The sequence below is a fragment of the Onychomys torridus genome, chromosome 14 (genome assembly GCF_903995425.1).
Source record: "Onychomys torridus chromosome 14, mOncTor1.1, whole genome shotgun sequence".
NCBI classification, from domain to species: Eukaryota; Metazoa; Chordata; class Mammalia; order Rodentia; family Cricetidae; genus Onychomys; species Onychomys torridus.
In genome coordinates, this window is record NC_050456.1 from 26,430,594 (window position 1) to 26,444,469 (window position 13,876).

Genomic DNA, 13,876 nt, shown 5'->3' on the forward strand with positions numbered 1-13,876 from the left:
CCGGTGAGTTCAGCATCTTATGCATGTTCTATTAGAAGTACATGTGGTTTCTGGGGGTTTTAAACAAATACATGAAATGGTTGAAAGATTTATATTGCCCATGCTTAGCTAAATATGTCATCTCTAGAAAAGATGTGATTTATTTTGGCACTGTTCTAAAACTCAAATATTTTAAACATTTGTTGAGTCGGAGCTTGCACATTTGAACTAGTAGCATACGTTCCAAACTAGCATCTCAAGTTACCAAACGTTTTGTAATCCTTTTACTGAAACAGCCCTCTCTGAAAAGCTTGTCTTTTTCACTGTGTTCCTCAGTATGAGTTTAAATTTATAAAGGCTGAAGTTGTTTTTAATGTAGGGTTTCATAAAGAGAGTTTGACAATGATAAATGTGTGTTTTTATGAATCATTAAAATGATTTTTACTAATGAGAATCCTTTGCAGAAGCCTTAATACACTTGTTTCTTGATTCTGTTGTTTTCTAATGTCTTTTCAGAATATGCTGGTACTTTGGAAGCCACTAGTTTAATTATCCAATTATTAACAAGGATATATTTTAATGCACCAACTCAAGGATGTAAAACTTGTATTTACTTTTCTTCACATAAAATCTCCTATCTCAAATCCTACATGTTTCAGTACAGTTCCTACATGTTGATCTTCATCAAATTTATAAGTGTACAATGAAGACGTTGTACTAGATGTACATTGTGAATTATATTGCAGCGAAGAAGATCAAGCTGCTATCAAGCTAGTTATTATTTCTTTAGTAAAGATAAAAGTTGACATGAGCGAATGTATGAGGAACCCTACAAGCCTCTCAAGACTGTTTGGATCTGAAGTTCTACCCCACTCAGAGAGTGCCTCTACAGCTGCTGCATGAGCAGGGCTCCCATGGTGCCCGAGATCCCAGGGCAGACCTCTTCCGCCAGGCCGGTGATCCCAGTCGCTCTTCTGTGGGCCAAGAGGGTTTTTTTTTTTGCTCTTGAGTTGCCCTTGTCAAGTGTCTAGTGTGGTCCTTGTGTGGCATTTTGTGCCTTTCCTTTGGCAAAGGATCAGTGTATGTGCATCTTTATGCATCTTTATTCTTAAAAATGTGCTTTCTGGGGGCTAGAGAGATAGCTCAGCAGTTAAGAGCACTGACTGCTCTTCCAGAGGAACTGGGTTCGATTCCCAGCACCCCTATGGCAGCTCACAACTATCTGTAATTCCCAGATCTGACACCCTCACACAGGCATACATACAGGCAAAACACCAATGTACATAAAATAAATAAATTATTTTTTTAAATTGCTTACTTAGGTGACCCCAGCAAAGACTCATAGCAATAATGGATGTGTAGTCTGAACTGGTCAGTTCCTGTGATCAGACTGGTAATTACCCCAATTGTCATCAGAGAGCCTACATTCAGGAACTGATGGAAACAGATACAGAGACCCAAAGCCAAGCACTGGGCCAAGCTCAGGGAATCCTGTTGAAGAGAAGACGGGAAGTATTGTACAAGCCAGGAGGGGAGGCAAGGCCATCACAAGGGACAAGGCCACCCACAGAAACAACTCATGCGTTCATAGGAGTTCACAGAGTCTAGACAACGAGGGAGCCTGCATAGGACCAACCTAGACCTTCTGCATAGATGTGACACTTGTGTAGTTTGGTCTACTGGTGGGACTCCTAGCAGTGGGAGCAGGGGCTGTCCTTAATGCTTTGGCTGGCTTTTGCATTGCCTTGCTCAGCCTTAATACAAGGGGAGGAGCTTAGTCCGACCTCAACTTGATATGCCATGCTTTGACACCCATGGGAGGCTGCCCCTTTCTGAACAGAAACAGGAGGAGTGGATGGGGGGGGGGACTGAGGGGAAAAGGGAGGAGGGAATGGGAGGATAGGAGGGAGGGGAAACTGGGGTCGGGATGTAAAATAAATGAAGAAATTTAACGAATGAAAAAAAAAAACTTGCTTCCACTGTTTCTGCTATAAAATATGGCAATGGAGATGGAAGGTAAATTTCCAGGCATACCTTCTAAGTTACTAGGACTCTTAGGAAGAAAAAACTATTCAAATGTAAAATAAGTTATAGTAACGAACTATCAAAGAGAAATATTGTCTTCATAAGGTGGAGAAAAGCCCACTATCATGTAGTAGATCTATTTCTATCTTTCTGAGGGTGCTACACACTGGTTTCCATACCAGCTGTGCTGGATTACACTCCCACTAGCAGTGAATAAATGTTCTCATTGCCCAACATCCCTGCGAGCATCTGCCATCATTTGTTTTTGTTTGGGTTGTCTTTTTTTTTTTTGGTCTTTGTTTTTACTTAGCCATTCTAACTAGAGTAATTTGGGATCTCAGAGAAGTTTTTGTTTGTGTTTTCCTGATGGATAATGATGTTGAATATTTTTTTAATGTATTTCATCCTTTGTGACCTTTCTGTTTCTTATGCATAAACCCAAAGGACTGTATATCCTACTACAGAGATCAATGCTCACCCATGTTCCCTGCTGCGGTATGCGCAATTGCCACCAAAAGGAAACAGCCTAGATGTCCATCACTTGATGAGTGGATAATGAAAGTGTGGTCCATTTACACAATGGAACATTATTCAGGTGTTAAGGAAAATAAAATTATGGAATTTGCAGATAAGTGGGTGGAACTGATAACAGCAATTCTCAATGAGGTAACCTAGATGCAGGAAGACAAACATTGCATGGATCCAGTGATGTGTAGGTGTTAGCTTTGAACTTTCAGGAAAGCTTTATCTAGAATACTCGGAGGTTAGTAAATGGATATGGAATCACAAGGAGTGTTTTTTCAAGGAGGGGAGATTAAAAACCAATGGTATAAAGACATAAAGAGAGATCCTATTACAGGAAGGGTTTAACTGGGGTAAGGATGGGAGAACAAGGTAAAGGAGATAACACAGGGTGGGATAACACTAAAGACTTCTAAAAGCTCCTATAGAAACCTACCACTGTAGAGGCTTCCTAAAATATATATATATATATACATATATACATACATACATACATACATACATACATACATACATACATAAAATGAGTTTAAATGCAGTTACACAGAACAGAACAATGATGTCCCTACTGTATATTATGGGCTATGGAATAAAAATCCCAATGCTACCCCTTTTGGAGTTGTTGGCCAGTGATATCCCATAGACACTCCCCCAAACAGTACAGACTATGTTCTTGGTTACCCTCAAGAATTTGGTGGTAAGATTCTATTCCTGAAGATGACACATACTTGAGTCATAGAACATGGAGGAATCAAGCTGATACTGATTTGGAAGTTTCATCCTTACTGGATTACCTTTCATAGTGCTTAAAAGTGCTATGCAAATCACTGGAAGAGAAAAGTGATCATCAGCCTTATCCAGATGTGAATTCTGAGAGGTATAGTAACAAACAACCTGTGTAACAATGGCACAAATGTCATGGGCGTAACCAACTACCTCTGACTGGATTTAAGGCCCACTGCATAGCACCATTATCTGGAACAAGAACCTGTTACTAGACAGGAGGTCATAGTCCCTAGGGGAGCACCTACTACTATTCTGCTAAATGGACACAGTATTAAAATCACTCCTAATGACTTACTAATATACCCATAGGTTGTTGCATCTCTTAATCCTCACCAGAGAAGCTTGTTTCTACAACACTTGGAGGTTAACACAAAGACGCACAACTGGTCAAGGTGCAGAGATAAGAGTCTGCAGTATTTTTTAGAGAGACATGTGCATCATACTCCCTCCTCCCAAGGCTCTGGGATTGTTACAGAGAACCAGAGATGGTGGATGGCTTACAAGGAAACAGTATCTTCCAGAACACAGCATGGCAGTTGCACATATGAAATCCTAGTGGTGTACGTAAGTACATATGAAATCCTAGTGGTGTACGTAAGACCTGTGCAAGCTAAACCAGACAAAGTCCCAGCATGGAGATGGAGGGGAGGCTGTCTTTTTCCCAGTGTGTGTGTGTGTGTGTGTGTGTGTGTGTGTGTGTGTGTGTGTGTGTCTGTCTGTCTGTCTGTGTGTGTCTGTGTGTGTCTGTGTCTGTGTGTGTCTGTGTCTGTGTCTGTGTGTGTCTCTGTTTATGTGTTTGCATCAAAGATGAAATACAAGTGGCCAGTAAACATGAAGAAAATGTTCATCTTCACTAGCCATCAGAGAAATCCAAATTAAAGCTATGCTGGGATTCCTTCTCACCTCAGTCAAAAGGGCAGTCACTAGGAAAATAATAATGTGTTTGGGGAGATGGCTCAGTAGGTAAAGTGTTCACACACAGGCATGAGGACCCGAGTTCAACAGTCCACCCCAGAGTGCACCTGCAGTGACATGGACACAGGAAGATACTTGCACACTCCCTGTCCAGTCAGCCTAGCCAAAACAATGATCTGTAGGTTCAGTGAGAGAACTTGAGTCAAAAAAATAAAGTGTTTTTAAAGGTAGGGAAATGAATGAGTCAGACAGTTTGATTAGCCGCTGGCCTTCCCACATACCTCCAGGGGTGGATACACACGAAAGTGCACACACACAAACAAGAGGCAGAGGAGAGGGAAGAAGGAATAAAAAACAAACAAGTGCTGGTGAGGATGTACACTGCTGATGGAACGTAAACTACTCCAGCTAGTTTGGAAATCGATATGGAGATTTCTCCAAATATATCTTCCATATGACCCAGCCATGCTACTTCTGGTCATTTACCCAAGGACTCCAAGTCAACATTTCACAGACATTTGCACGTCAGTGTTTATTGCAGCGCTGTTCACAATGGTTGAGCTGTGAAACCGACACTGGATAAGGAATAGGTAAGGGAAAGGGGGCGTATATATACACAGTGGAATTTTTAAGCCATAAAGAAGAACGAAGTTAAGACATTTGAAAAAAAAAAAAAAAAAACTGGCTGAAACTGGAGATCGTTTTATTAAGTGAATTAAGCCAGTCAGTCTCTGAAACAAATGATTGGTTTTATATAGATACATGAAATCATGTGTGTGTGAGAGAGAGAGGCAGAGAGAGAGAGACAGAGAGTGATGAAAATAATCTGTCTGAGGGAAACAATGGAAGGTGAATGGGTGAGAAAGAGGATGGTGAGGGTGCAGAGAATAATCTCATCATGCCATACGTACCTGTACAAAAATGTAAAGCAACACATTAATTAATTAAAAAGATTTGCTGGGCATAATGGCTCAGGCCTGCCATCTTGGCATTCAAAAAGCTGAGGAGAATTCAAGTTCAAAGACAGTTCACTCTACATACTCATACCCTGTCTCAGGAAAAATTAGGGATGATGATGATGATGATGATGATGATGATGATGATGATGCAGAAACCTGCAAGCAGTACTTCTGCTGTGCTGGAGTGTTGACTCATGATAGAACAGCAATAAAGAGGTCATGTAATTTACACTGTGTCATGAACTTCCGCCACACACACATCACAGGACAGTAGGAGTCTGGAATAAAGATACTATGAAGCAGTATTGTCTAAACTGTGATGTTATTACCTTTAAAAAATAAGACTGCTTCATCGAGGCCTTGTTGCTACATTTACTTCTCATGCATATACAACAGCAATAATATATACATATTTTCCACCTAGACCATTCTTTCTTATCTAGGGGTATAGTAGAATGTCATTGGGAGTCATTTTATTGCTCTGTTCCTCTAGCAGAATGGCAGTGTTTAGTTTTCTCCTATGCCCATGGCCTATCCAGTCTCAGCCCCTTGACCACCTGAGCAATGTCATGAATGGGGAACCAATTATTTTTGAGGTGATTTGCCTTGAAAAAAAAAAAAACAGAAGAATGGAAACGCATCATGCCAGCCCTGTACTTGCTGTCCCCGGTACTCTTTGCTTAGATCTACTCCCACCTGTTACCATTTTTGCCATCCCACCAACTACAGTGCTGCCCTCTAGGCTTCCGTACGTCCAAAGATGTCTCCTTTGCTGCCTGCTGCCTGCTGCCTGCTGCCTGCTGCCTGCTGCCTGCTGCCTGCTGCCTGCTGCCTGCTGCCCACGAAGACACAAACTGCTAGAAACAGAGTTTTAGGGTGAAGAAGCATGCCCCTTCCTCCCAGTATACTTCAGACATGGTGGCATCTGCAGATTCTCCCATTCTTGATTGCACCATGAGACAAAAGGACTAGTTTAAAAATGTCTATGGGGCTCAGAGGTTAAGAGCACCAACTGCTCTTTCAGAGGTCCTGAGTTCAATTCCCAGCACCCACATGGTGGCTCACAACCATCTGTAATGAGATCTGGCACCTTCCTCTGTATACATAATAAATAAATAAATCTTTTAAAAATGTCCTTTATTTCTTCCTCCTGCTATAAAGCCATCTGTGGAATCCTTAACTTCAGATTGTACACTTTTCCATTCTACAACGGCCTGTTAGCTGTCCCCCTTTGCCTATCTTCTTTTAAATTTACTAGTCCTGGTAACTTTAAAACTCAAACAGGGGCCAGAAAGGAGGCTCAGTGGGTAGGGGAACTTGTCACCAAGCACATGTGTGTGAATATAAATATATAAATGTAATTAATATAAACCCAAATGTACAAACTCCAGTATCTGAATTACCTATGAGTCTGTTTTCTATCGTCTATTTTTTTTTCTCTTGACATGCCTATTAATTTTTGATTCAGTGACCGACATCCTGAATCTCCAGATGACTTGGTCTTCCTCTAGAGAGGGCTTATCCTTTACTGAGAGGACTAAGCAAAAACCAATCATCCTAAACCAGGCAAGCATGGCACTAGCTCGGGACTGGGTTGCAGTTTGAGTAAAGTTCTGTCTCTTTTGGTTTTCTTCTTTGGTGTAGTACACTGGGGCTTTATGCTATGAAAGCCACTGTCTTGGTTGAGACTCCTGAAGTTAATTCCATTTTAGCTTTGTAAATCTCCCGCTTAGGAATTCTGCTAAATTTAGCTTTCCTGGGTTTCTAGAAGAGGTGTACGCATCCATCTTGAGGTCTAGAATGTTCCAAAGGCTACAGTGTCCCTCGATATCAGCTGCTGAGCTCCAGAGAAAGTGACCGCAGATCATCTGTTGGCTGTGCAGTTGATCTCTCCTTCCCAGAATCTTGCTTTGCCCCTTGACTTGTCTTTGTCTCAGCCCCTCCCTGAGACTTTGAAGCAAACACTCTTCAGTTTGACCAGCATTTCGAGTTGTTCTTGGCAGGAGCGTGAATCCACCACAGACTGGAAGCAGAAGTCCAATGAGTCTATAATTTGTGTTATTGTAATTTTCATTTCTGGAGGTTACAATGTGTTCAGTTCCAAATCCTCTTGGTAATTTTGATAGTCTATCTCATTGGTTTTTATCCTTGTTGTCTTATGTTTGAAAGCATGTATTCAAGACCTGTTTCCCATCATTTGAGTATCTCAAGTACTCAATGCTGGTCTTTGCTGCTGCTCCCGCCTACAGTTACTTCTCCTGTGTCCTGGAGTGTTGTGTGGCTCTTTAAGGTGAGCTCGAACTTGTAACTATTCTCTGTGCTTTGTGTCAAGAGCAGGTTCCTGCCCAGACACTTAGAGATGTATTTAAGCCTTGGGTCACTTCTGAAGCTTAATTTGAAATGTATGGGGTCACTTAGAAGATACTAATTTTTGTTGAAAATCCACATGGAGGCTAATTTGTGGTTATAAAATGTGTAGGGCAAATATTCTTTTGTCCCCATTCATAGCTTGGATTCTAGATTTTTGTCTTTGGGCAGGTCCCGGGCTTTGTCTCCTGTGCCCTGATAACATGATAAGCAAGACCCAACCTTACCCTATTAACAGCTACTCTTTGGGTTTTACTTATCACTCGGGATCCCTGCTTCTTCTTAGAGTGAGGACTTTAAATGTTCTTTACTACTGTGTTATTGGTGGATTAGAAAAATAGAATTTTTTTTTGTTTTCTGTCCAATATTTAGGGTTTACTATAGGAGGAACTAAGTAAATCATAATGGGAAGCCATATTCTGCCTCGAACATTTGAGAGAAAGATGGGGGGGAGAGAGAGAGAAGAGAGAGAGAGAGAGTTGTACTGCTAATGCCCTGAATTTAGCATCACTTGTATACATGAGCAAAATAAGCAATAATTATTTACCTTCTAAGAACAATAACTGTAGTTCTCTGTCTCTACCAATAACTATAAACAATTTTTCATTAAAGACCAGAGAGTGATTGAAGAACCCAAATTAGCCCTGGCAAGAAAAATAACAGCTGCCTAAAATGAAATGTTTGAGTTATGAGCCATGTGCCACTTTGGCTTATCTGTAGCCAAAAGCTTGGAAATCCTTATTCAATTAGCCGTGTTGCTGGGGAGGATCTGGTTGCCCCGCACAAGAGCAGCCTGGTGATGAGTTAGGAGTATCCATGACATGCAAGTCAGACCTCGCAACTCCGTTTTTGTTGTTTGAGCTTTCCTCTCTGTTGTAGCTAGGGATCCGGCGTGGAATTTAAACACTTGTGTGGTAACTCCGTTCCTCCAGTCATTGTGTTGTTAAGCTCCAGCTAACAAACTTTAACACTGGCTCTAATCAGGCAAGACTTAGAAGCCAGCAGCCACCAACAGTTCTGGTTTTACAGCTACAACTCGATGGTTTATCTGTCTTTATGGCATCTAGATGTGCTTGCCTGCCCAGTCCAGCCACTCCATAAAAAGTCTCCAAAATACATATGAAAACTGATTTACCAAGATATGTCTTTTTAGAAAAGTAAAAAACTTAGCAAGTGAGTTTCATTCCAAAACTTCATCTGCTCTAGCAGAAGCTTCGAAGTGTGTGACTGTTTTCAAAGAGACTCAGATAAAATGCGTAAACCAAGATTACGTAATATTTGAGAGGTGAGGACTGAGAGGTACAACAGGCGTGTATATTGTCTCGTGTGGCACTTTCCTCCACCACCGATGTTTTTAGTTGCTTAGAGATCCTCTTGACCATGTCACAAAGAATGTCTCAGACCCATGTGGATTATGCACACATGGACATACTAAGAACAAGGGCTGGGTTGAAAACCTCTGGGCTTCATTTTGCCTCCAAGCATATTTTGAGTCTAAAAATCTAAGTGATTGAAAAAGGAAAGACAGTTTCTTCTGTAATTTGTACCTTAGTTCTAAAAACAGTGCTGAGAAATCCAAGTATGCTTGGAAAGTTTCCAATAATAGTTTAACATCAAACACAGCAATGCTTCTGCTTTGAAGAATCGTACTTCAGTTAAGTGTGTACTAATTAATACTTAGGGCCATATTACATCATAGTTTTGTCACTTTGCAAAAAATGAGATGGTTTTTGTATTTTAAACGTGGTCATTTCGTAAAGAATAGTCAGGAGGAATGAGAATATATAATTTCGTTTGCCAATAGAATTGTCAGGAAAAGCTTTGAAGGTCAGAAATTGCCTTTCATTTAAAGCTCCAAGAATAATCACTTTATTCCTGCTTTTATAGAGACTGCACAAACATTTATTATAGGCTGAAAGTTTAAATATCGCAAATATTATTCTCTAAATTTTAAGAAAATTATCTGGTCCTATTATATTGGGTTTTCTTATGAGTCAGCTGTTTAGGCCATCTATAGAACTGCCCTTCTAGGTTTATTTTCGTGTGGATGGAAAGGAGATTAATAAGCTAGAGCCATGGTCCAAGCACATATTTCCAGTGAGTCCCTATCCTGTACTTTTATTATTTAATTCGTTTACCATTTTAATCCTTTACTCAGTGAAATCTACCTTCATTTGTTTAATCTGATTCATCCTTCAAGAACACTTACATGCCACCTCCTACAAGAAGCATTCCCTGATTCCCCACCCCCACAGCTAAGTTTCTTTCTGTTCTGTGTGCCTGGTGGCACTGTCTGCAGCTCTCTATTAAGATGGTTATTAAGTTTTCTCTCTCCTGAGTATTCCTGTGCTGTCTCTCATTAGAAGGCAAGCTTCGGGGGTCAGGTTCTACTCTTCTTCATTCCATTGCTCAGGGAAATACTGGATGGACAGTCATTCTTCAACAGCAAAACCTAAATTTTCAAATGGCCTTAGTTTTTGAACCATTCATATGAGTATCTCTAGAAAAAAAAAAAAAGAAGAAAGAAAGAAAACCATACTAAAATATTAAAATTGAAAATCTTTGTCTACAGTTATGGTAAAAATAGATTTATCACGTTAGCTTGTCTAACACTAGGACAGATCAGAGACAGTGCCTGCCTGAAGCTTGTCGTGTGTGTGTGTGTGTGTGTGTGTGTGTGTGTGTGTGTGTGTGTGTGTGTGATTACGTCCATTTCAAGTAAAAGACTACTGAAAATTTTGTTGCTGCTAATGATGCTATTGTTTAGGGCTTTTGTTTAGTTGGCTTGTTGTAAGTCAGGATTTCTTGTGTAGTTGTTAAACTGTGGTCCCAACAATCCAAAGTTTGAAAATCTACTCTGATGAAGTGAAGTCATGGCTTCCTTTTGCGATTCTAAAAGTTCTTACAAAGTTTCCACACTACTGAGCAGTCCAGTTACATCATCACTGAAGAAGAGCTAAATCTCCTTCCAGAGCCAAGTACATCCAACCTTAGCAATAGCTGGTGAATAAAATCCAGCTATCAGTCAGTGTGCTGTCCTTAGCTGCTTCCTGTGTTGCTGCATCTGCTTTCAGTTCCAAAGTCACGCAACTCCCTAGAAATACCTGAGGTTTTTGCAAATATGGATTGGGTTATATACTCTTTGGTTTCTAGTTATGTATTATTCTTTCAAGCCCTGAGCTGCATTTGCAGATATTTGAGAAGAAAAATAAATTGTGCTTGAATGTTGCTCCCCAAGCTATAATTCCAAAGATGAATATTTAGTTACTAATTTTAGACCTCTACTTGGTCTCCACCAGTTGCCACCAGAGGACATGTTGAAGATCCTCAGATTTAGGGTATGTGCTGTTCTGCAGAAACAGGTCAGTTGTGCCAAAGGTTTCTGAAATACTGAAGCATAGAATATTAAGGCTATGACATCACCACACTGGAAACCTTAAGTTGTTTTAAAAGTATTTTCTTCTCATGAATATGTCCTAACTGTATCTAACTTCTCAGTATAGTGTGTGTTCTGAAATTGTTCCCACTGCGTGCATTGCGAAGTTAACCACCTTGATTATGAGTGATTCATTCCAGGAGTGCTCTGTTTGTAATTTTCTAGGAAATGTTGCTTCTTTACTCATCAAGGAAGAGCAAACCAGAAATGCCGGCATTGTTTACCATGTGAAAAATTAAAATTATCTTAACAAAGAGTGTCCACATGCTGGCATACAGCCAAGTGAATCATATTTGCCTTAAGGTAGCCAAAAGGTTAGGAGACTATGTTCATTCTCAACTTGGAGTTCATCAGACAAGAGAGAGCTATGCATTCCTAGTTTTTGTGTTAAACATGTAATGTTCTCTTAGCTAATTATTTTCACTGGAAATTATCTCTTTAATTCTAGGATCTCCCATCTCTTTGGAAACGTGTGTAAAACATAAAAATCTTCTTTTACAATTTTCACATTTGGGTTAAATAAGGACATGTAAGAATTTGATCATGTGCCACCAGTAGACATTTTCAAAGCTGGAAGAGGGCATCCATCCCTTGTTCGTCAGCCACACTGCCTCCCTGTCTGCTGCTAAGAGCTGAAAGCTGTGTCCTCGTGGTTAATGTTTTGACAGGTTTTATCAGAAGCCTTGCCATTATAAATTCCCTTTGAGCCAAAATTTAACATGTTGAATGCTCACCAGTGACTTTTACGGTTTGTGATCCAGAAAAGGAAATAAATCAATATGCTATTTTAAATGATAGGAGTGGACAGCTTAACCTTACCCAGTTCAGTGGTACACATCAAGTTTGGGAGAAATTCTCTTTCCCTGTGTTGAAGGCCTTTAAGTTATCACTGGAAACATATGTAAACATTTTTTGTGCGTGTGTGACTAGAGCACTGAAAATGATACCAAAGAAAACATTGTATGATTTATGTGTTCTCAGTAAATTTTGTAATCAAAATATTTCATTTTTTTAATCCAAATATAGCACCTCAAAACGTGATCGACTTAAGAGCTCCGGAGCAAAGCCAGTTTATAGGCAGCTTCTCAGTGCTCATGTTAGGGAGACCTCAGGATGTCTTTTCTCGGTTATAACTACTCAGGGCTGTTTTTAAACATGATCCCAATCATTGCTATTCCCAGGAGACTGCAGATCAACATTTTTCCCCTCTCTAGGACGTCTTCAATCACTATGACCATTAATATTTATTTATAAATACATTTGTACACAGGCTCAACCACAGCACATTGGATGACAAAAAGAGTTTAGTTACTCGGTTCTTTAACCTAGAATAAATCAAATCAACAAATATTTATTGAATGTCTACTGTGTGCACATAACCCTGGGCTGGGCAGCTTTTAAAAGCCAACCAACTTCTCAAATCGACAAGTCAAAGCGTTATTTTTCTTTCAGGCCTTGCAGAAGCCACTTTCATGTCCTTAGAATGACAATGTGTATGAAGACGACAAAGAAAAGAAAGTTAATCCACAGAGTGAAAACGAGAGAAAGAATGCTCTGAAATACCATCGATGGACTGCATCATGGGTTATGTATGTATGTGTGTTTGTCTGTTCGTGCGCACAAGACTATATCATGGATGTGTGCATCTGTCTGTATGCACATCTATCCACACAGAGAACAATGAGTGTATGTGCTTTGGTGACAAAAGAATAGAGACTAACATTTGACTATATTAATAATAATAATATTTTAATCCAAGGCTTTGCTTTATGAAATGGGCTTTATAGTTTGATTGTTAAGCCCTGTGATGCCAACCATCACACCAGAATTATTAATATATTGGAGAATGGATATTCAACCTAGAGTCTGCTGTTCTGCAGATGTTTAGCTTACCCTAAAGTCTATTACAGGATAACCTCATCAACAATAGATTTCTAATCAAAGACTTGACTTTTACGTGGTTGCTATGGAAAGTTACTGAAGAAGTCTAAATAAGAAAATTACATCATTCGAAAGAGAAAGCTGATGTGAGAAACTAAATAGAAACTACTAGTAAGAAGCAAACATCGAGAACTTCCCTTTCCTGTTCTTTCTCTGCCTTTCGTTTTGTGGATGTTGTAAAGAAAATAGTGTCTATGATCTGTATCATGTAAATGAATACATTGTCTTAGCGATACTGAAGGAAAGCAGACAGTAATTTCCACATTTGCCAAATGGTATTAATTCTGGATGTTTCACATAGAAGGTGTGTACAGGGGTTGGCTGTAGACGATATTATCATAGAAGTTTTCACGGGGGAATATCTTGTGTCAACTTAAAAATAGTTATAGAAAAGACTTATTTTCAAGGAGGCAATATTTGCCTTCCATTGGTAGGCTAGTGTTAAGTTCTAAATGACAATCAAAACAGACTCTAAATAACCTTGGTCATCAGAAGTTTTTATCTTTCTAAAATTGCCTGGAATTAAATCCTTAATAATCAGATGGGGAAATGCTGTTACAGTTCTTACATTTTTACTTTGCTTTATGGAATTGTTCAATGTCAAGGTTGCCTTGAGGTGCATGCATTTCTTCTCACGATATTGTTCTCTTCAGGTAGCCAAATGGCCTTCTTAAATATAGTAAGCGCTTTCTGTGCGTGGCAAGTTTACACTGCTTTGGTCTCTTTCATTCATATTCTTGATGTATTGTAAGTAATGTCTTTGGGTAAGTTTTAAATAAAGTTTTACATGTGTGAAATCTAATGCCTATGTTCATGAAGAAATATGTCTTTAGAGTTCTTTCTGATTTTCAGTGGACCCTATCCCCCACCTCCTTTGACCAAAGTTCTGTGATACTGGGACCCTCTTACCTAGGAGCTAGCCTGGATTCACCTGCCCCCTTGTGGT

At 39.7% G+C, this 13,876-nt stretch overlaps 1 protein-coding gene across 3 annotated transcripts in view; it reads left to right on the plus strand.

The window, feature by feature from the left end:
• Window positions 1-13,687, plus strand: part of Mipol1 (mirror-image polydactyly 1) — a 310,896-nt gene extending 297,209 nt beyond the window's left edge. For all 3 annotated transcript variants that reach the window (XM_036206363.1, XM_036206364.1, XM_036206359.1), the window contains exon 11: window positions 12,442-13,687. In XM_036206363.1, coding sequence (XP_036062256.1) covers window positions 12,442-12,547 — 106 coding nt within the window. In that variant the 3' untranslated portion in view covers window positions 12,548-13,687. The remainder of the gene's footprint in view (window positions 1-12,441) is intronic.
• Window positions 13,688-13,876: the final 189 nt, after the last annotated feature.